Below are 23,376 nucleotides of genomic sequence, written 5' to 3'. Positions count from 1 at the left end.
AAGGAACTATCACCATTTGTGAACAAAATGGGGGTCTGGTCAACTTATCAAGTGGTTCTAAACCATACAAAAAGGTACACAGTCAACTTGTCAAGTAGTACTAAACCATACAAAAAGGTACACTGTCAACTTGTCAAGTAGTACTAAACCATACAAAAAGGTACACAGTCAACTTGTCAAGTAGTTCTAAACCATACAAAAAGGTACACAGTCAACTTGTCAAGTAGTTCTAAACCATACAAAAAGGTACACAGTCAACTTGTCAAGTGGTTCTAAACCATACAAAAAGGTACACAGTCAACTTGTCAAGTAGTACTAAACCATACAAAAAGGTACACAGTCAACTTGTCAAGTATTTCTAAAGTCTAAACTGTGTAAAAAGGAACATTTCAAATAATTCTAAACAGGTTCTTTAATTTTATACTAAGTTTCCTTGTTCTGAAGCGTATAAAAAGGTACCACATGGACTGGTCCTTGGTCAGCAGCTGGTCAGTACCACATGGACTGGTCCTTGGTCAGCAGCTGGTCAGTACCACATGGACTGGTCCTTGGTCAGTAGGGCCAGCAGAGACTTATCCTATCAGTCTTGTTAGGCTACTGTGATTCTTGTTTCCCTGTTAGTGTTTGAACTAGTGGTTCCTGATACCAAGAGGTTATAACATCTGAAATCACCAAATGCGCCCCTTGTTTATGGGGTCCAATGTTCGTGGGTAACTCTTGCCCTCAACTTTTTACATCCCGACGAACATATACACAACCATTTGTTCAATATTAATCAAAATTATCCCAAATACACACCAATGAAATTATGTCCCCATGAACCAGGAAAATTTTGGCTACCCCAAAAAATTGACCCCCAAAAATGATTCCACAGAATGTATCTACCAAATGCAGGTAGTATATTTATCCAACTGCATTTCCTTTGGATGTTCTGTTTAGAAATCAATTCTAAGATTTTTTTGTTCCCACAGCCTCCTTCCTACCCAGAGGTTGTGATTTCCGGGGGTGGATCGAGTAGTTTGACTCACCGAGAAAATGCCAAGTCAGCATTTCTGCCCCACAATGAGACGGTGTGGAAGAGAGCACTACACGCTTGGTAATGATTCTTATTTTGATCATTTATGTGTAACAGTATTCAAGCCTAGAGAGACAGACTAACAGACAAACAGACTAAGGTCTATTACAGACTCTCTTACATGGTCTCTCAACAGAAGTTATGATAGCGAACCGTAGCATTGTTTACTTGCCTTGACTGATTGCCCATTATGACGTCACTTTGTTTTGGAGTCGCAAAGATTTATTTACGTCACCATTTACAAATTAAAAAATCAGAGGGGATTATTTTGAAATAGAGGGAATGTTATCTAGATATTATTCCTAGCCTGTCAATATTAAAAAAATATTGACCGGTCAATATTTTTCGTACGAGCTAATATTACAATTATTGACCATTTGTCTATATAGAGTTATATAGTGAGAATATACTACTGAATATAACAAATATATGTATGACATACAAACCAATACTGTGCAAGTTGGAGAACAATAATGTACTTTTGCTGTGATGAGAACCTTTATAAAAAGCCTCTCAACATACAAATGGTTACAGTAGCCTGGGTAATGACCAAAAATCTCCAGCATGGACTGAAACTTGCTGCTCATATTTCACCGAATTCAATACAGATTACAGTATTTTTTGCTGTAGGTATGAGATGGGCTCTCCAGGTGTATTACTGTAGACTAGTGTATTTCTTGCTGTAGGTATGAGATGGGCTCTCCGGGTGTATTACTGTAGACTAGTGTATTTCTTGCTGTAGGTATAAGATGGGCTCTCCAGGTGTATTACTGTGGACTAGTGTATTTCTTGCTGTAGGTATGAGATGGGCTCTCCGGGTGTATTACTGTAGACTAGTGTATTTCTTGCTGTAGGTATGAGATGGGCTCTCCAGGTGTATTCGAGGAAATTGTCAACAGTAGCAGTGAAGGTGAGAAGTTTGAATATACTAAATAATGAATTCTTCTGAAGTTATTTTGTTCATATACTAATCAAGAAAAATATTGGGGGGAGGGTAGGGGGGTTTAATTTTTGGTAATTTTACTATCTGAGTTTGAACATTGATTAACTATTGTAAAATCCATGAAATCTAACACACACATGTATATATACATGACTGAGTTTTTCTACTTTTAATTTGATTCAGAAATTTTTTTTCGGGGGGGGGGGGGGGGGTAATTTTAAATTATTAAATTTGAATTGTCCACATTGTCCTATATGCATATTGCATTAAAACATTCTTCTGCTTACGTACATGTAAATACCACTAAAAATGCACCTACCCATATATATTTTGAAATCAAAATCCAAAAATTTGTAATTTCAGAAAAATTGTTTTATGCTATGATAAATATTTGCACCTGCAGAAAAAAAAACCCCAGTTGTTTATTCATAGAATCATTTTAACAAGAGCTTGGATTTGGGGTAAATATGTCAAACAGCAATGTGACGTAGGCCTGTTTCATTGCTGGACAATCAGCCTTAGCTTTTTGAAATCAACACGATTTGGTTGGCTTTTGAGCTAAGACTATGCAATCTAAGATCTATGCATGTTTTTTTCACTCGAAACCAGCCTCATTTTTAACTTGTTTTAATGCAAGAAAAGATTCAGTTACAATGTATGTCCTTTCGAAAGTCCAAGGTCTTGTTACAGAGGTTCTACTTTGAAAACTGATGTTAGCGTAGCATCCATCCTCCATTGTTTTTTTCAGTCCCTGACTGGGTCGGTGTTGCTGCCAAGAAGACCTTGACCTTTGTTCGGTGGGCCAACTCCCTCCATGGTTCTATCTTCCCCCATCTCTCTGTGAGTAAACGACTAGAACGCGTGTAATACATGTACAGTATAGGACTAGAACGCGTGTAATACATGTACAGTAAAACTTTGTTATAGCGAAGTCCTAGGGACCAATGGATTTACTTCATTATATCTGTAATTTGTTATATCCGTATAACGAATTCGTAATTACTATAGCGAATTCACTATATACATGTTTTCTTTCACCAGACTATACTTTTTGCTAATTTAGGCTTAGAATAAAAATACATTACTTTGATGCCTTTCATAATCGGATGGTGAATTGAAAAATTTATGTGAAAATAATAAATTCATTCAAACTATTATGTTAAATGGTAGTGCAAACTTTTTAATTTGTAAAGAAGTTTCTTATAAAAGTGTTAATTTCGTTATTATTCACCTCTACGGGACTCAAAATCAGTTTGTTATATCCGAAAGTGTTTTAACCGTACAATTTTGCAAAGATTTAATAAGAATTTTACCAGGGACTTATAAAAACTTCGTTATATCTGAGAATTACTATATACATGTTTTCTTTCACCAGACTATACTTTTTGCTAATTTAGGCTTAGAATAAAAATACATTACTTTGATGCCTTTCATAATCGGATGGTGAATTGAAAAATTTATGTGAAAATAATAAATTCATTCAAACTATTATGTTAAATGGTAGTGCAAACTTTTTAATTTGTAAAGAAGTTTCTTATAAAAGTGTTAATTTCGTTATTATTCACCTCTACGGGACTCAAAATCAGTTTGTTATATTCGAAAGTGTTATAACCGTACAATTTTGCAAAGATTTAATAAGAATTTTACCAGGGACTTATAAAAACTTCGTTATATCTGAGAATTTGCTATATCCGTGTTCGTGCTAAACAAGTTTTATTGTAGCTAGTATGTTATAACTGTGTATGTAGCGTAATTTAAAACTTGTTGAAATTTGAGGAAACATCTCTCAATTCTATCATGAACTGATGAATGTTAAAATGATTTGACTGTCTTTCATAATCTTTGTTGGAAAAGTTAATAATTAAGTTTATGACTACAGTGTTTGTTCTTTTTAAAGCTGTACTGTGAAAATATATACATATGCATTGCTGAATATATCCATGGTTACTTTATATAGATGTCAAATGAAGAAATCATAACCAAGTTCTCGGACATTGTAAACTGGTAAGTCATTAACTCTGATGTTCTAACTTCAGGTTCTCAGGCAAGGTCAATATATTATAAAAGGGCAAGTTTTCAGGTATTGTAAGGAGCAAGAACTGGTAGGGCCATATAGAATTAACTCGGAGTCTGCTCACGTCTATTCAAATGGGGCTGCCAGACCGGGCGGCTAATTTTATTGCCTTTTGAATAAAAGAAATAAGCTTTGAATTGATATTTCAGAAAAATTGGCAATTAAGGCTTTACTTGAAATATTGGAAGCATTGGGAAAACAAGATCAATTCAAGAACAAATTTTGTTTTATGTTAATTGGCATACGCAATAAAGATATGGACAAGATTTGCAAATGTTATGAACATGAACTTCTGTTATCATTAAATGTTTACATCTCTGTCGTTATCTAGGTCTAGGAGTCCTGTAAAAGCTTTTGCTTGGCATCCTCACACCCTCAAATTTGCTTATGCCCTTGGAGACGATTCCATCAAAGTGCATTCTGGGAAGAGTGACCTGGTGCCCACGCTCAAACACAAACTACAGAAGAACGTGGCAGACTTAGCATGGCAGTGAGTGTTCAGGGCCTTTATTTCTGATTTTTATGAAATAATGTCTACCCTAGTTAACTTAAACTCATGTCTTTTACATCAGAGTATTGACACTACTATTAAAGGTGGAATGTGACAATTCAGTAGGTTCAAAATTTCTTAGTACTGGAAAATCAATATAGCTTACAATTTCATTTTCTAGAGTGATATGGTGGGGGTTATTTTTGAAAATTTTACCACAAGAAAACTCAAAATCTGCATACACTTTAAAACTAGTACAAGATTACTGTGTCAAATTTTTGTCAGACTTACTTCGTTTCGTTTGCGTTTTGGATTTCGTTTTGTTTGGTTTCGATTGGTTTTGGTTTCGTTTCATTGTGTTCAGTTTTTTGCACTTTACAGGTACCCTATTTCAAAGCTGCTTTTAAATTTACTGAAACTTACAATAAGATTTTAATGCTGTAAACATTGTGAAAATTTCCTAAGATGGCTGCTTTGTGTTGATGCTGGGAGGGTTTCCCTGTAATGGTTGTGTTACATAATATATGTGTACCCTGTACTTTGTAATGTCTGTGTTGCATTTTAAGGCCTCAGTCTGCCTAGGTCCTGGCAGTAGCCTGTCAGTCCTGTAATGTCTGTGTTGTGTTTTTAGGCCTCAGTCTGCCTCGGTCCTGGCAGTAGCCTGTCAGTCCTGTACTGTCTGTGTTGTGTTTTTAGGCCTCAGTCTGCCTCGGTCCTGGCAGTTGCCTGTCAGTCCTGTAATGTCTGTGTTGTGTTTTTAGGCCTCAGTCTGCCTCGGTCCTGGCAGTAGTCTGTCAGTCCTGTAATGTCTGTGTTGTGTTTTTAGGCCTCAGTCTGCCTCGGTCCTGGCAGTAGCCTGTCTGTCCTTTAATGTCTGTGTTGTGTTTTTAGGCCTCAGTCTGTCTCGGTCCTGGCAGTAGTCTGTCAGTCCTGTACTGTCCGTGTTGTGTTTTTAGGCCTCAGTCTGCCTCGGTCCTGGCAGTAGCCTGTCTGTCCTTTAATGTCTGTGTTGTGTTTTTAGGCCTCAGTCTGTCTCGGTCCTGGCAGTAGCCTGTCAGTCCTGTACTGTCTGTGTTGTGTTTTTAGGCCTCAGTCTGCCTCGGTCCTGGCAGTAGCCTGTCTGTCCTGTAATGTCTGTGTTGTGTTTTTAGGCCTCAGTCTGCCTCGGTCCTGGCAGTAGCCTGTCAGTCCTGTAATGTCTGTGTTGTGTTTTTAGGCCTCAGTCTGCCTCAGTCCTGGCAGTAGCCTGTCTGTCCTGTAATGTCTGTGTTGTGTTTTTAGGCCTCAGTCTGCCTCGGTCATTGTAGTTGCCTGTCAGTCCTGTAATGTCTGTGTTGTGTTTTTATAGTCCAGTCAATTTAGCAAAATTTGGGGGATGACCTTAAACAAATTGCAACAGAAAATTTTTTTGTGGCATACGCATTTATACTTTCATATTATACTTAAATAAAAAATCCACCTAAATCCTCTAGAGGGAAAATATTTTTTTTTTGCTTGAAATTAATGATATTTTGGGTCACAAATTTGTCCAAAAATAATTCAAATGATACATTGTGACAAACTTTTATCTTAGAGTTTGCTATTGAAATACATACAGACATAAATGTATTTTAAAAAATTAATTAATAAATGTTTAAAATATAAGTTTTTTTTAATTTTTTGATAGTTTGAGTAGATTTAAAGTCGATAAAAGTTCATAAAGTGATCCTCATTCATCATCAAAATTAATGTCTCCATCAATAGAATTAGAGCAACTCGTACCACGGCATTCCCCACAACTCATGGAACAAACAATACGGTAACCATGTCGTTTACAATTGCAACGTTTGGATTCACAATTTGATTTGCAGTTACAGCGAATTATTTTCAATAATTCCTCGGGTGCAGGGGGGAGATGTGTTTTCGTTGGAACCAGAATCCCGTTTTCCAACTTCCATCCCCAGTCTTTTTGGCTCCAGGTTATTACCTATCCATTGTTGTACTTGATGGTATACTCGGTAAATGTGATATATTGCAGCTGCATATGTCGGTGGGAGACTGCATACTTGTACCTGTTTTTGAACACGGGATGTTTTGGTGACAAATTTCCGAAATCTCAGTATGTCTAGTCCTTCGCAAGGTTGAGCGCCAAACAAACCAGCTATAACATCCTCCCCTTGAGATGCAAGCATTTCTTTAGATGGTATCGGCGAATTTGTAAGAAAGTGAGAGGAAACCTCCTTGTAATAAGCTGAATTAGCTTTTACTTTCTTTAACATTTGTCCCTTACTCAAACCATATATTCTAGAGGTAGTGTCACAACCTGTCAATGCATGTAAAAACAAAATACACTCGCAAACTTCGTCTGTTAAATGTGTCTTTGTCTTTTTAATGTCCCATATTTTTCCAGTTTTGTTAACTCTATCAGAGAGAAAATAAACTTCTTTGCTTTCCGCAAGATCCATGTGGTGCAATAAAAGCACTAAAAGGTCTGTATCTTCTCCAATAAGAGCGACATTATTTTCTTTTCCTTGCGATAACGTCGTTTGAACAATCAGAAGGTCTGCATCACAGTCTGCATTTATTGTGCAACATCCTGACTTTTGTAGGTCATTCTGTAAGAGCTCGATAAATTTCTGTTTGTTTGATGGATTAGACAGAAACACTTCTTTTTTTGAACGAAATGGTGTATTTTCATTGAAGAAAACATCACGTCCTGTCAGCCCCTTGGAACGTCTGATGTGAGCAACATCTTTGGTTGTGGGGCCGTGTGAGTAACCATCAAAGACAACCATGCAGTTTGAAAATTTGGAAGCAACGTATCTTGAATACATTTTGGATATATCACCAAATGTTAATTTCGAAGTCCACGGTAATTTGTGCAATAAAGACCCACCATCTAGAACATATTTAGTATCGACTGGTAAGGCATCAATCCCGCATTCACCCGACGTCCAAATTGCATCTGCAAGGGTGCTTTTGTTCGCTTCTCGTGGCATTCCCGAATTATCAAACAGAGAAGAAGGATGACTTGACAGTTCAAATTTAAAAAGTTCACTCATTTCGGGAAATGCGTCTCGGGCTACAGTTGTTATCCTCTGAAATAAAAGTTGGGGATCTACTTGGGCAGTTTCATTATCGATTGTTAAGGCTTGTTTAGTGTGCATGGTTATGGCTTTGTTCTTTTTCTTGAAAGAGAAGGTGGTTGCATCATTTCCAGACAATGAAGAAATTACCTTAGATCCAATCTCATTGCATCTATCAACATTCACATCTTTTTCTGCTGTCATCCCTGTTTCGATACTTCGAAGTTGATCAACATTTCTATCAAAAGGGTTTCGCTCCGCTATCCGATTCACAAGCACTAACATGTCTTTATGGTCTCTTTCTTGTCTGCTTTTTGAAGTTTCTTTATGCTGCTCACTTGTGCTGTAGTTCACTTCTGTCAATATCTGTAGACTCTGAGTAATCTCTGCACATATTGGGCTGGACAATAACCACAACGCTCTTTGATACTCGGACATTCCTCTGCCTCTGGTTAGTCCACCTGTTGTTTTCAGACTACGCATCAAGATCTGTTCTATTGATAAATCGGTAGATAATCCTGCCCAGTACTTATTGGATCTGCGAACAACGTGATAGCCTGCTGCAAAAAGACTATGGACATCAGGATGTGTCTCTTCAAGTTCGCACATTTCAGTCAAGTAAATGTATGCAGATTTAACATATAGGTTATGTCCAGCAGCAGCTAAATATGGCAGCATTTTTTGAACTGTTTGTAGGTGTAGAAACCAATCCCTTGTCCTCTCAGCTTTTATAAATGTGTGCAGGAGGGAAACCATGTTAAGGTATTCAAACCAAAGAGTAGCTGTGCGATTCGAGGAGAGATCTCTCATAAATCCTGACATTTTGTCTTTTATGCCCTTAAAAACGTCATTTTTACAAGCTTCATCTGCTGATAAATTTTCATTGCACATATCGTCATACATTGCACAAATAATTTTTAAGTCAGGATGCCACATGTGGAAGCTATCATCTCTGCCACTCAAGTCCTCATCTGCATCACCGCTGTCCTTCTGTGCAAGGTTGCAATCTGACGAGTTTTCTGCAGAATGATTTTCCATATCTAAATCTGTGTCATCAGGTTGAAGTTCCCTTGATTCATCGTTTGGATTCTTTCCCCCTCCATTTTCTTCATTTGGAATTTGTATTCCATAAATCTCAGACAGAATTAGGGCATAAAGAGTAGATTCGACCAAAAAATGACCTCTGACGGCTCTTGACATACTTGCCAACCTCCAACATGTGAAAATCTGGTCATGACCAGATTTGGAAAGTAAAAAATCTGGTCATAGCGCGTAACGACATTCACGACATATTTACCATATATTTCATAGGTATATACAATAGAAATATGTGATAAAATTTATGTGTAATACTTTATTGCAAAGAAGCATTTTAACCAGAGACATAAATAACATTATTTATGTCTCTGTTTTAACTAACAGTTGCTGATTTTGAATTTTGTAAAGTGATCTGACACAGAAAATGGTAGCTTGTGTTCAGCTAAAAAAAATGCAAAAAGAGTTTCTGATGCTTTTGAACTCTGTAAATGATGGCATGAAAGTTGTAAGTGACTTGGAAGATTTTGTGTATTACATGACTTAGCGTTTTTTCATGTTTAGTCAGATCATTTTGGGCACAAAATCCAATATTCAAATGTGCGTTTCATAGAACACAAAAGCCTCGTTTTGTACTCGATTATTTTGTTTTACCTATGGGAATTCATTTTCCCAGATATGTTGATAGGTACAAAAATATCGTTTCCTTTTTGTTGGTTTTGATTCCGCTGGCCCCGATGAAGACCTTTTCTTATTGGAAGCCATCACACTTAATGATTTAAACCTTCGCTTAGTCAAAACAACTCACGATAATAATTACACTTAATGTGTCTGTTATAGCCATCGGCATTGTTTACGCGTTACGTAAATCCAGTTCATAAGTGGAAGTCAAACGCGCAACGTAATTTACGAACCAAATCCGGAAATCGGGAGATTTTCGGGTTGTTCGACAAAAATCGGGTGAAAAGCATGACCCGCCGGGTCATGAAAAATAATCGGGTGAAGGGTTGAAAAATCGGGTGTGACCCGACGAAATCGGGTCAGTTGGCAAGTATGGCTCTTGAAACAGCCTTCCCACTGAGCATATGTACAACGGCATTTGGAGCATAGACACATTCAAGAAGCTCTTGTAAACCTGACCCACCCATGATGTGACCAATGGCACCGAGGAAGCTCATCTGTAAATGAAAACCTCCAAGGCGTATTACTATTCTATTTAAGTCACTTTCTCTTTCATTTCTAGTAATAAGAAGCGCTTTCCAATACAAGGGTTGATCAAAGGTTATTACGGGCGTTTTGTTGTACCTCGAAGCTTCCCTACAAACAAATTTGAGTGTTGTGTAGATGCAAGACATGTTACTTGGATCAAGGTCTATCATTGGGAAAAAAACTGACGAAGACTGTCCAGGGAAGGTTCCACTACTAAACATCTGTAAAAATCCAGACCATGCAGGTTTTGGAAATCTCAACGGCCAAATTATGGATGACATGAAGTCTAATTCCCAAAATTTATTGTTTGCTGCCAAGATTCTGAGTTTGGCAAATGGTATCTTTTCAGTCTTTGTATTCTGCTGGTACAGAGATACATCAATTGTTCCAATGTTCAGTACTTCCTTTTTTGAAACTTGGAACTTGAAAATCTTTTTTCACAACTGGTGTTATTGCTGCCATGATTCCCATTCCATGGAAAGTATTCAGACCATCAATCGTACAGGCATTGTGATCAACATTGTCTGCAACAAACTGCAAACAAGACTCCTCTCCAACATCAACCTGAAGTGAATTGCCCTGTACCACAGCAGCGGATGATTGGAACTTTTTAATTTCAGAGTAGGATGTGCAGAAGCCAAGATTATGCAAGGTGTCGATAAGGAAACGAGAGGCAAAGTGTTGATGCAGAACAACACCCAGACTGATTTGTAATGGTGAAATAATGACCCTTGGTCTTGCTGCCTGAATCATCGCTTGACCAATTGCTGCTATCTTCAGATTAGGATTTTTTTCTATGAAAATGCTATCTAAAAAATTTTTCAGTGACAGCGGTAAGAAATTTGTATGAAAATTCATCGATCCTACTTCTGTTGGGGATGGATAAGACTGCTTTGAAATGGACATGCACTTAATGTCACTGCGTATGATCTTGGATGCAGCGGTTATTAGAGCAAACTTGTCTGACTCTGGATCTTTTTTCTGTTGCATGTAGAAGTCATGAAGAATTGATTTAGCTGTGTAACAAAATGTGACAACGTCCAATTTGCCATTGACATCGGTGAAGACAATGTCTTTGTCATATTTTTGTCGAAGCTTTTGCTTCATGTACACAACACTGTAAGGAATTTCACAAAATTCTTCCATTTTTTTAACAAGATCTACTATGGTAATTTGCTCATCATCATTTGCTTCTAAATAATCAGTTATTTTCATGAATGCTTTTTGTTGTATGAGCTCTACTGGTCTACCTGAGGTACATTCCTTTTTTTGTTTCGCTGGTGTTGGAGAAAATGTGCTAGGAATGTTTTTTCTGGTACGGAAATTGACACTACAGGTTTGGTGATATAGAGCATCAGCTGCGTGTAAGTCATTTATAACTCCCAGCCTTCCTTTAACTTCACGGCTCCAACTGTCATTCCTTTCTTCGCAAATTTTTCCAATGGTCTTCTGAAATTCAAATGTTCTAACACAAAAGGCATCGTTTCCACGTTTCCTCTCATTTATTTTAGCTGGAAATCCACAGAACAAACAGTGGTCCCTGAAGTCAAAAGATGAATGAGATCTGAGTTTTGGAGGTTCTGAGGTATCGCTGTAGCAATTTGCTATTCTCCGCTTTGCTACAAGAATTCTTCTCTTATCAGTAAGGAATTTTCTGCAGTCTGTGTGAACGACATCACCAGGGATACAAAGTATGTCCTGTCCTCTTTCTTCACTTGCTGCATTAATAGTTTTGCTTCCTTTCGAAGTCAAACATACAGTGCTGCTGGTAGCAAGGGGACCATGACATATTTTGCAGACTTCCATAATTGCTGAAAGTTTTGAAAAGAAAATACATTTGTAGATATGTTACATTTTTCACTCTTGATTAATCAAAATAATTAAGTAACTTAAAACGGAGATTAAATTCTGATTTAAACTTTAAATCTTAAGCAATACACTGAGTATATAATTATAGAAGATATATTTATATCAACAATTTGACTTTTAAGACAAAATTAATTTTAAATTGAGTGAGATTTAAATCCGGCATACATTTAAAATTGAAATACAATTATATACACTGTATTTGATAAATATAATCATCTCATTTATTCAAAAAGAAATTCATTATGCCATTGCGGAATGGGGAAAAAAATGAAGCATTATGCTGTATTTTGTTAATTTTTGACCCAAATTGCGTTCCATATTTTTTTCCAGTCTGCATGACCCCCAACGAATACGTTTAATTTCGAACAAATTACAAAAGATGGCTGTATTATCTAATGCAGGACAAAATAATTCTTAAATTAAATAAAAACTTTAATTTTGTCTAAATAAATCTTGGCATGTAACGTTATAACATGTCATTAACTTCAAGATCGTACTACTGACCGATTCACGTCTGGTGTGGATTTATTATTTTTTAAATGGAAGAAGATCAAAACATGTAAAAATGTTTAACAATATTTTACTGAATATATTCAATTATTACTTACCTCCTAGAAATACTGCAAGGTACAAAAAATTCTCATAAATTTTCATCTCTCATGATGTTGTTGACGTAAGATTCACCAATAATACGTCATAAACTTGAGGTACGGTAGCGCATAAAAGACATTGAACGTATACAAAATATATCGATTTTTTTTTTTGATAAAAAATATTTAAAATTACAATATTTTGAAGTGGATTTTTCTTATTTAGATTACGAACAAAACATCTTTGAACAGCTATAAAAAAAAATTTTGTTGCAATTTGTTTAAGGTCGATACTTCTTCTTTACTGGACTATTAGGCCTCAATCTGCCTCGGTCCTGGCAGTAGCCTGTCAGTCCTGTAATGTCTGTGTTGTGTTTTTAGGCCTCAGTCTGCCTCGGTCCTAGCAGTAGCCTGTCAGTCCTGTACTGTCTGTGTTGTGTTTTTAGGCCTCAGTCTGCCTCGGTCATTGTAGTTGCCTGTCAGTCCTGTAATGTCTGTGTTGTGTTTTTAGGCCTCAGTCTGCCTCGGTCCTAGCAGTAGCCTGTCAGTCCTGTACTGTCTGTGTTGTGTTTTTAGGCCTCAGTCTGCCTCGGTCCTGGCAGTAGCCTGTCTGTCCTGTACTGTCTGTGTTGTGTTTTTAGGCCTCCTGGCAGTAGTCTGTCTGTCCTGTAATGTCTGTGTTGTGTTTTTAGGCCTCAGTCTGCCTCGGTCCTGGCAGTAGCCTGTCTGTCCTGTACTGTCTGTGTTGTGTTTTTAGGCCTCAATCTGCCTCGGTCCTGGCAGTAGTCTGTCTGTCCTGTAATGTCTGTGTTGTGTTTTTAGGCCTCAGTCTGCCTCGGTCCTGGCAGTAGCCTGTCAGTCCTGTGTTCTCATCTGGCACGTGGAGCCCACATCACTGGCCACCAGGTACTCATATCTCACCTGTACCTAGTTAACTTTAATCTCACCTTCTTAAATCTTACCTGTACATTTTGTACATACATAGTATACTTATATCTCACTTCAACATACCAGGTGTGTTATACCTTAAATGTAAATACCCGGTATGTCTATTGAAATTATTTTTGACCTTTCAGACCGTCTACGAGTTCCTGCCAGGTGTTACAACAACAGAACCACGCCCCCGTCACCTGCCTGGCCTGGGACCCCAGCGGTCGCATCCTTCTGTCTGCCTCGCCGGTCGACACCTCTTTAATGGTTAGGATATAGTGTTTGTGACATTAATACTGATCTAGACAGTACATACAAGTATTTTTATCCTCCTCTCGGATGGTTAGGAAATTATGTAATATAAGTACAATACAGTACTGACATTGTTAATGAATGTGTTTTCATGTTTAACTTTATTTAAAATTTTGAATTTAATCCCTGCTAAAACAATGCCATATTTAAAGTAGTTTTTAGTAGTGTACATTGGCAATGTAATTTTGTTTCTAAAGATACTCATGATACTTATCTATTAATAATGACCATGTGATGATAGAACTGCTTATAAAATATGAAATTGTTAATGTTACAGTACATATGTGATTTTGATTTAAATTAAATCCAAATTATAGGCAGTTATCGATACTAATTTACTTTAATTAACTTTCAATCCACATTGTAAGTTAATATTGTGATAACAACATCTTTATAAAGTAGTAACGTTGTAGGCTTGGGATGTCCCCATGGAGACGTGTGTTCCGCTTCGGCGGTTAGGAGGGGGCGGAGTCTCCCTCATCAGGTGGTCACCGGACGGATCTAAAGTCTTCTCGGCCACGCCTTCCCAGCTGTTCAGGTATTTGATGGGAATTCTTAGTGTCTCTTTTTAAGTCCAAAGTTTTCTCTATTATGACTTCTCAGCTGTTCAGGTAACTCCAGTGGAAGGTCTAAAACCAAAGTCCTTAAAATCTAAGGGCTTCATCGCCTCATCGTCTTAAATATGTAATTCAAGGAAAGTTATTTGAGGGAAAACTAACCTTGGGCCAAATAATGTTAAAAGTGCAAATGCCAGAACTAACGTCCTTATTGAAACTCAAAGTCTTGTCTGCCACTGTTTGGCTGTACAGGTACATATGTATAATATATATATGACTGTACAGGTAACTGATGGGATTGCTCAGTGTCTCTATTGAAGTCAACAGTCCTTTCAGCTGTTCAGATAACTCCAGTGGAAGTTCTAAAACTAAAGTCCTTTAAGTCTGAGGTCTTCATTCTCATATCTTCTTTAAGTAAGGAAGTGTGAAGTTATTTTAGGAAAGTGTGAAGTTATTTTAGTGAAAACTTACCTTGGGCCAAAAATTTTTGTCCCCCGCCGCAACGCGGAGCGGGGACATAGAAACGCCGGGCGTCCGTCCGTCCGTGGGTCCGTGTGTCTGTGGGTCCGTGCGTCCGTGTGTCCGTGCGTACGTCCGTCACACTTTTTTGTAAGCGCTCTCATGCCTACAAATTTTGACGGATTTTCATTAAATTTATACCAAATATTTATACCACTATTACCTTGGTCAAGTTCGAAAATCAGCTTTGGTCGATACTTTTTGTTGGAGTTATGGGACTTTGACTGCAATAATGACTCCATTTTATCCAAAAATTGACCTTGTAAGCGCTCTCATGCCTACAAATTTTGACAGATTTTCATTAAATTTACACCAAATGTTAATACCACTATTACCTTGGTCAAGTTGGAAAATCAGCGTTAGTCGATACTTTTTTTTGGCGTTATGGGACTTTGACCACAATAATGACTCCGTTTTATCCAAAAATTGACCTTGTAAGCGCTCTCATGCCTACAAATTTTGACGGATTTTCATTAAATTTATACCGAATGTTTATACCACTATTACTTTGGTCAAGTTCGAAAATCAGCGTTAGTCGATACTTTTTGTTGGCGTTATGGGACTTTGACCACAATCATGACTCCGTTTTATCCAAAAATTGACCTTGTAAGCGCTCTCATGCCTACAAATTTTGACGGATTTTCATTAAATTTATCCCAAATGTTTATACCACTATTACCTTGGTCAAGTTCGAAAATCAACGTTAGTCGTTACTTTTTGTTGGCGTTATGGGACTTTGACCACAATCATGACTCCGTTTTATCAAAAAATTGACCTTGTAAGCGCTGTCATGCCTACAAATTTTGACGGATTTTCATTAAATTTATACCGAATGTTTATACCACTATTACCTTGGTCAAGTTCGAAAATCAGGGTTAGTCGATACTTTTTGTTGGCATTATGGGACTTTGACCACAATCATGACTCCGTTTTATCCAAAAATTGACCTTGTAAGCGCTGTCATGCCTACAAATTTTGACGGATTTTCATTAAATTTATACTGAATGTTTATACAACTATTACCTTGGTCAAGTTCGAAAATCAGCGTTAGTTGATACTTTTTGTTGGCGTTATGGGACTTTGACCACAATCATGACTCCGTTTTATCCAAAAATTGACCTTGTAAGCGCTCTCATGCCTACAAATTTTGACGGATTTTCATTAAATTTATACCAAATGTTAATACCACTATTACCTTGGTCGAGTTCGAAAATCAGCGTTAGTCGATACTTTTTGTTGGCGTCATGGGACTTTGACCACAATCATGACTCCGTTTTATAAAAAAATTGACCTTGTAAGCGCTCTCATGCCTACAAATTTTGACGGATTTTCATTAAATTTATACCAAATGTTTATACCACTAATACCTTGGTCAAGTTCCTAAATCAGCCTTTGTCGATAGACTCGATACTAGTATACTGCTTGACCGGCGGGGGACCCTGGAATTCTATTCTTGTATACATGTAAGTGCAAATGCCAAAACTAAAGTCTGTATTTTAATATTGAAACCAAAAGTCTTTCCTGCCACAACTTGTGGGCTGACCAGGTTATATCCCAGTGAGATTCCTTGGTGATGAAAGATGAAACTTAAACTTTTTATGTAAGACAGTACTGTATAATATATATATACACAAGGAGGAATAAACTACAAACAGATTTGTGATATTATTTTTATAAATAGTTGGTACGTGATCAAATGTTCCATAAAGCCCTTCGGGCCTGAAGGGCTTTATGGGATTTGATCATGTGACGAACGCGTACTTATATCCCAATGCACAACCAAAAATGATACCTTATTTCTTCTACTGATTAAAACTACCAAATAAAAATATATTTAAGATCCAGTATATTTCATATTAAAACAGACATTTCTCCTTTATACTGGTTATATGAAGACTTTGAATTTCAGGGTATGGGAAACCAAACAATGGACGTGTGAGGTCTGGACCAAATGTACAAGTCGTTGTAAGGTAGTGTACAAGTCGTAAGGTAGTGTACAAGTCATTGTAAGGTAATGTACAAGTCTATATAAGGTAGTGTACAAGTTGTTGTAAGGTAGTGTACAAGTCCATGTAAGGTAGTGTACAACTCATTGTAAGGTACAGTACAGGTTTTTTTTTAAGTAGTGTACAAGTCGTAACGTTATTTTAAACAACAAATGGAAGAGAGATCCTAAGGGGAGGAGAATCAGGTGGGCAAATTAAAGAGACAGGGAGAGAATCTATTCTCTCTCAGTTGCTTTGTACCATAAAGGCACAGTGGTATAGGAGTCCGCTATAGGTAGGGCATAATTTATAGAATATCACACTTTTGTTTTGATCTCGGCCCTGGTATCAGCCTGAGCGGTTGGTATCGGCCCAAGCCTGAAGGGCGCGGCCTGGACGATACCATCCGAGGGCTGATACCAGGGTCGAGATCAAAACAAAAGTGTGATGTTGTTTATATCATATTTCTAAAATCAAAGACTTTAAATCAAATTTAAATTCCAAATGAGGAATATAATGTATCATGAAGAAGCTATTGATTTTTTTCGGATTTACAAAACTTGTTCGTTTTTATTTCTTTTTATATGTGTTAAAACTGTAAGAGTTGTCGGACTTTGTTGACAAACCATCGTCATTTGAAATACCGTAGAAAGGAGTCTGTTGTCTGAAATGAAGTACTATCTTCTAAAATTCAAAATTATCGAGAGAGAAACTTCCCTCCTACGCAGCTTCGTTATGAGTCAAATTCTTTCACTGTGATTTCGTAAGTTTCCCCTCAGATTCCATTCATAAAGATCAATACTGTTATAGCAACTAGAAAGTTGTTTGAGAACGTACATATATGTACATGTAAGCGCGTCCATTACTTTAACCCCTTAATTTTTACAGTCTAATCTCTGTTTTTCTAAGATTAAGTCTCGTTCCATCCTTCTCTATATCCTCCATAATTTAAACGTTGATTGATATTAAACAAGGGCACCGCTAAGCGGAGCATCCCCTCGTGACATGAGTTATTGTGTGTAGGGATGTATTATTTAGGAATGTATAGTTATGTTAATGATAAGACCACATTCAACTATCCCTACATTACTGCAAAAACTACATTTTCTTTACCTGTACTTGATCTAAATCCAAAAAATATCAAGTTGTTGATTTTAACTGCTTACTTTCACTTTGGTTTCAAAGAAGTGATTTATTCAGAAGCAGAAGATTGATAACTCTTACTCAGAGAGTTTGATTAATAACTCGTATACAAAGTTGGTTATGACATTGATTTAATGAAATAATAATTTGTAATAGTATTAATGGTTTTGAAAGGCACATGCATTTTTTATTTTTTATTTTACAGAAGTGTGCAATCTATGATAAATATTTTTAGTTTTGAACAAATTTTTTCATAATGTATGCCCCCCCCCCCTCCTTTACAATGGTGTAATTTTATCTAAGTTTTTGCATTAGAAATTGACCTATTAATATGACATTGCATTTGTTTTAATCTTTTACAATGAGGCATACTTGTGCAAAGGTTAAGGAAATTCCATTGGAAGTTTTTTTTTAATTTACTAGAAAATTGAGATGAAGTGCACCCAAATATTTTGGGTTTGAAATTTGAACACTCTCCTATATCTCTATACAGAGCTTTATGGAGATAGATATATTAAAAAATTGGCCATGACCATTTAGCCCTGTTAGAAATATGCAATTTACCCCACAGTGCAAAGTGAGCTCAATTTAACTGCATAATGCATCGGGCTACTAATTACTAATTACAAAATTAATGAGTATAAATATGTATTCAAGAGTTATAACCCTAATGAAATGCATGTACATGTAACTCGTTTTCTCTCACAGGCGGCTTGTTGGAGTCATTTATTTTACAGAGATAGTTATAATCTAAAATTGGCCATGACTATCCAGCTCTATTAGCATGATTAGAAATATGTAATTTACTACCTGTATCATGCCTTTTGCTACTAGTGAAATATATGCACATGTACATGTAACTCTCTCTTTTGTTTTCTCTGACAGGCGGCGTGCTGGAGTCCTGATGGTAGAACCTTGCTGTTTGCAACAGAATCTGAACCAATCATATACTCTCTTACATTTTCCACCAGCATTGATGATATGAGCACTGTGATTGGTGGATCTCAGTCAGCTGTTGTGTCTGTCAGCTTGGCAGAGATGGATCTATCTACAGAGGATGGGAACATTGTAAGGTAAGAACAGTAACTCTTGCATAGTCCCAGCAGAAACTCTGAATTTTATCATAATGGCAAACAGATAGGTTTGGAAACATTTTCCAGTCATATATGGCATATTTTAGGGGGGGGGGGGTAATATTTTGCAGCAAAATATTGAACCTGAGTTATGAAAATTGCATGTTGTTTTGAACCCAGATTCAAAATTTTGCAGCTTTCAAAGTTTTATATGACTCCCATCTAGGAGGTTTCAATGATTCTCATCCCTTCATAACCAAATCGAGGATAAGCAGCGACCCTATGCGATATTGGCTGGGAGAAGAATTAACTTTAATACCATTCTGATTGTCACAAATAACTGAGAGTAATTTTCATCTGTTGCTGATTGTGACATCATTGGTCGTTTTTTTTTCAGGGTCGGGGGACTAGTGCAGAGCATGGTGATGGACCGACACGGAGAGAGACTGGCGGTCACACTACATGGTATGGTACAGAACCTTTTTACACTGGAGGTCATACTAGGTTTAAAACTTAAAGACCATGAAAAAAAGCACCGTCTTTAAATTTACCTCATCAGTGTACCCCTCTCAATCAACTGAGTTGGGGCCCTAGATTGGATGTTAGAAAATAATTTACAATTGTTCACTTGTCCTGTGTATACCATGTCTAGCGCTCATGACGATCGTGCAATTTACTTCTGTCTTTTCATCCATACCTTGACGGTAAAATCCAATGTCTATTAGCACAATTATATAATTCATTATACAATCAACAATTTGTTTTTCCTTGTACATATACATATTTAAACAATAAAATGCTTTCTTTGGTGATTCATTCGGGATATGAAGTTAGCGACATTGCAGAAAAAACACATAACCCGCGTTAGTGGGTTATGTATATTTTTTCTGCAATGATCGCTACCTTCATTACCCAAATGAATCATCAAAGAAAGCATTTTATTGTTTATATTAACATCTTTCTTTAAGCCAATTGATAAATTGATTATGAAAATTAAGTAAAATTCACTAAATTACCGTTAATGTACGCAAGTACGTCAACTAAAAGACACAGCCAAATCGCCTCCTGTGAGACTGAGAGTCTGCCGTCGTCATGATTATTTCGTGCAGTCCGTGATTTTTCCTAGGTACCGTAGTTGTAGGACTCGACCAATCGATAAACTGGGCGTGTCAAGTTTGGTCCTGTCAGTTTCAGCCGCTGTAGATTTCGACCAATCAATAAACGGGGCGTGTAGATTTCAATCTGGCTGTTTCTATAGAGCTATGAATTAACTATAAGTTTCCGTAAGAAATAGAGGGAATAATACTTGGTAGATGTAAATATATAAATATGATAGTTTTCAAGATCATCAGAAATATATAATTAGAGCGTTTTAACATCCCATGTATATAGACATGTATACACAGGTGAGCGTGTTTTCCCTTAGGGCTCCACCCCCACCTGAACTTACCTGAGGTTAACCGACCAATTGAAAACCCCGGTCTTTAAACAAGATATTTTCACTTGTTCTCATCAGAGTGTAAAAGAGAAGACCACATGCAATTTACAGCAAATTGTTGTTCTGATTTGCAGCTTAATTCTTTGTTCACATAAAACGTGTATAAGTACGCTGGTAGAGCTTGCAATGCTTCACTGATGTAGCTGTTGTCAGATGTAATAGTATTGTTGACATCATTGACACCATAGGAGTGGGTAACAAAATGTTATAATGCATTGTCTGTCTGTAGACGACAAGGAACAAATGTTATAATGTATTGATGTCCTTGTTAATCTGTTTGTAGACGACAAGGAACAAGTGTTGCCGTACGTCGCCCTCTTCAGAACTCGGATTAACCCAATGCTGGAAATCACACCTTGGTGAGACCTCACAAATCTTTTCAAAAATTTATTATCTTTAATATCTCCCTCCCCCCCCCCCCCAAGGAAAATGTTTCTTTCTTTACCAGGTTCAGTGGCATTCATTTCATTACGTCAAATTCTGTCGTCACAATGATGAATTTTACTGCCATTTTGATATCAAAAAATTGAAATGACTTTAGTGGTTTAAAAAATTGAGTCATTTTCAATTATCTGGTACAATCTTCCATTGGAAAAGAATGCCCCTTGAATTTTTCAGCTTGAAAAATAAAATAAAATGTTTTGTCTTATGATTTATTTTACAAATGTGGGTGTATTTCTAAGTCACAGTTTGTTGCTTTGTCTTTCAGTGGCTTGATTCAGGGAGAGTCTGGGGAATACCCGCTACATGTGTCATTCCAACCCAGTTTTGACAAAGGGGCTCTCCTGTCCATTGTGAGTGTAAATTACAGGTTTAATATCATGTAAATTAGAAATGTCTTGATTAATATGCAATTCTATAAAAAAAAATTACAAACTTTACTCTGTGTTTCAAATTACTAAAAGTAGATAATTTAATAATTTGCACAAATTCATACTTGTGACATTAGTAATGTTTTATTGGTAAAGATGCTGGTAAATGATTCAATTTTTACTGTATTCTCTGTTTTCAATATAAAAATGATAAAAAAAAATAGTGTGAAAAAGATCATTGCCTGAAAGAAATATAGAATAGTATTATAGGTACCATGATACATGTATTTTGATTCTGATTATTTTAGATCTGGAGTTCTGGCGTGGTACGATACGTCCCTCTTTACTTCATTCCCAGTGAGGAGATTCAGAACGTTCAGCACAGACATGTAGCCCCTCCCTCCCTAAACGGACAGATCCTCTCTCCCATACCCTCACACTGACAGCGTCCAGTACAGAAACCCACCCTTAAGGAACAGATCCTTTATCCCATACCCTCACACTGATTACAGAGATAATATAGAATACTAGTGATAAAAACAGACAAAAATTCTTCCCTGTGTCATTTGACTGATACCGCTTGACAAAAAGACTTATTGTATCCACCATATCCAACCATTGACCATGGATACTACTGCACAGCTTGTCTCTTCTATTCCCATAGTGCAAGAACCGCAAGTTATTGCCATACAGTAGGTTGATTTATGACTAGAACATTAGTACACACATATCGTGGTTCTAAACATGAAGAGAGAGAGAGAGAGAGAGAGAGAGAGAGAGAGAGAGAGAGAGAGAGAGAGAGAGAGGATGGTCCATTGTGTTACTCTCATAGTGAAACAAGCTAGGGCCTATGTTGTATCCTTGTGACGTCTGGGTTTATATTCTCATCAAGCACATCAGACTGTATTCAACATGTCAGTAATTGAAGCAGTGGCATTTATTAACGAAAAAGCTGTTTTGATATGCACTTTGTTCTAAATCAACAATTTGCAGCAATATGATTCACATTATAATTCTTTATTACATACTCAGTAATTGAACAGGTTTTTTGCATATGTGATAAAGATGACATCCCAAAACTCATATCGGCCTCCGGGGCTGATACAGGTTATCAGCCCTAGAGCTGATACGGATCCGTATCACACCCCTTGCCTTTTTTCCGTTTCGGCATTTGTGGATGTTTACAGAAGGAAACTAAAACATTTCTTACGTGGACATTATTTAAATGCAGTTGAACACTTCAGTTTTGGAGCAGTTAATTTTAAAACACAGGAAATTCCGGTTCAGTAGCTACATGTTTGGTAAAACAACAAGATCTCATATTTTATTTAATACATGTACAGACTACTTTCAAATAATATTTAAAATCAATTTGTTCAAGTTGATGCCTTTTTAATTTTTTTATTACTAAGTATGTAATAAATTTAATAATAAATACCCTTTTCAATATCTAAGCCTGTATCAGGCCTCGACCAATATCATCCCTCGGGCCTTTAGCCCTCGGACTGATATTGGAGTCTCGGGCTGTTACTGGCTGTGATATGGAAAAGGGTATGTATTATTCTCTATTTATATTGTGGAAATTTGTTTTTCTTTATAAATCAGTTTCATATTTAGTTTGTATTGAATACATGTATATCTGATAGGTACAAAAAGTTTGTTATAGAAATAAAAAATAAATCAATTTCGTTTTAATGAATGACTGCATGGGGTTTAATTTTTTTCAAGATCTTCATAATTATATCAGACCATAGGACGAAAGATGGGGGTTCCCCAATGGTAGCAAAATTTGGAAGTACACAAGTCTACAAAGTTACTAAGTTTGATAAAATCAGATTGATGAAAAAATACTGTTGCAGTACTGGTTAACTGAACAACTTATTCTGTAGACACTTAATGGTTTATTTTTCACATTTGATAAATTAAAAAAAAGCTGGTCCATCTATACCCAGTAATATTTACATCTACCAAGTATTATTTCCTCTAGTTCTTACGGAAACTTAGTTAATTTATAGCTCTATAAAAACAGATTGGTTGAAATCTACAGCAGTTGAAATTGACAAGAAACTGACAGGACAGAAATCGACACGCCCTGTTTATCGATTGGTCGAAGCCTACAGCAACCCAAGAAAAATAACGGACTGCACGAAATATTCATGATGATGTCAGACTAAAAGTCTCACAAGAGGACGTTTCT

At 36.7% G+C, this 23,376-nt stretch overlaps 1 protein-coding gene across 1 annotated transcript; it reads left to right on the top strand.

Moving 5' to 3' along the window:
* Positions 1-314: 314 nt before the first annotated feature.
* Positions 315-22,878, top strand: LOC128170059 (aladin-like; the record flags this gene model as incomplete). Its single annotated transcript, XM_052836046.1, has 15 exons — positions 315-332; positions 972-1,096; positions 1,930-1,985; positions 2,767-2,858; positions 3,976-4,022; positions 4,424-4,582; positions 13,173-13,256; positions 13,427-13,547; positions 14,006-14,130; positions 16,578-16,638; positions 18,682-18,869; positions 19,267-19,334; positions 20,651-20,726; positions 21,077-21,161; positions 21,488-22,878. Coding segments are annotated over 15 exons (1,440 nt in total), but the record flags the coding sequence as incomplete, so codon positions are not given.
* Positions 22,879-23,376: the final 498 nt, after the last annotated feature.

The sequence above is a fragment of the Crassostrea angulata genome, unplaced genomic scaffold, assembly GCF_025612915.1.
Source record: "Crassostrea angulata isolate pt1a10 unplaced genomic scaffold, ASM2561291v2 HiC_scaffold_293, whole genome shotgun sequence".
Taxonomy (NCBI): Eukaryota; Metazoa; Mollusca; class Bivalvia; order Ostreida; family Ostreidae; genus Magallana; species Magallana angulata.
The sequence above is the reverse complement of the archived record's forward strand: the minus strand, read 5'-3'. Positions and strand labels throughout refer to the sequence as shown.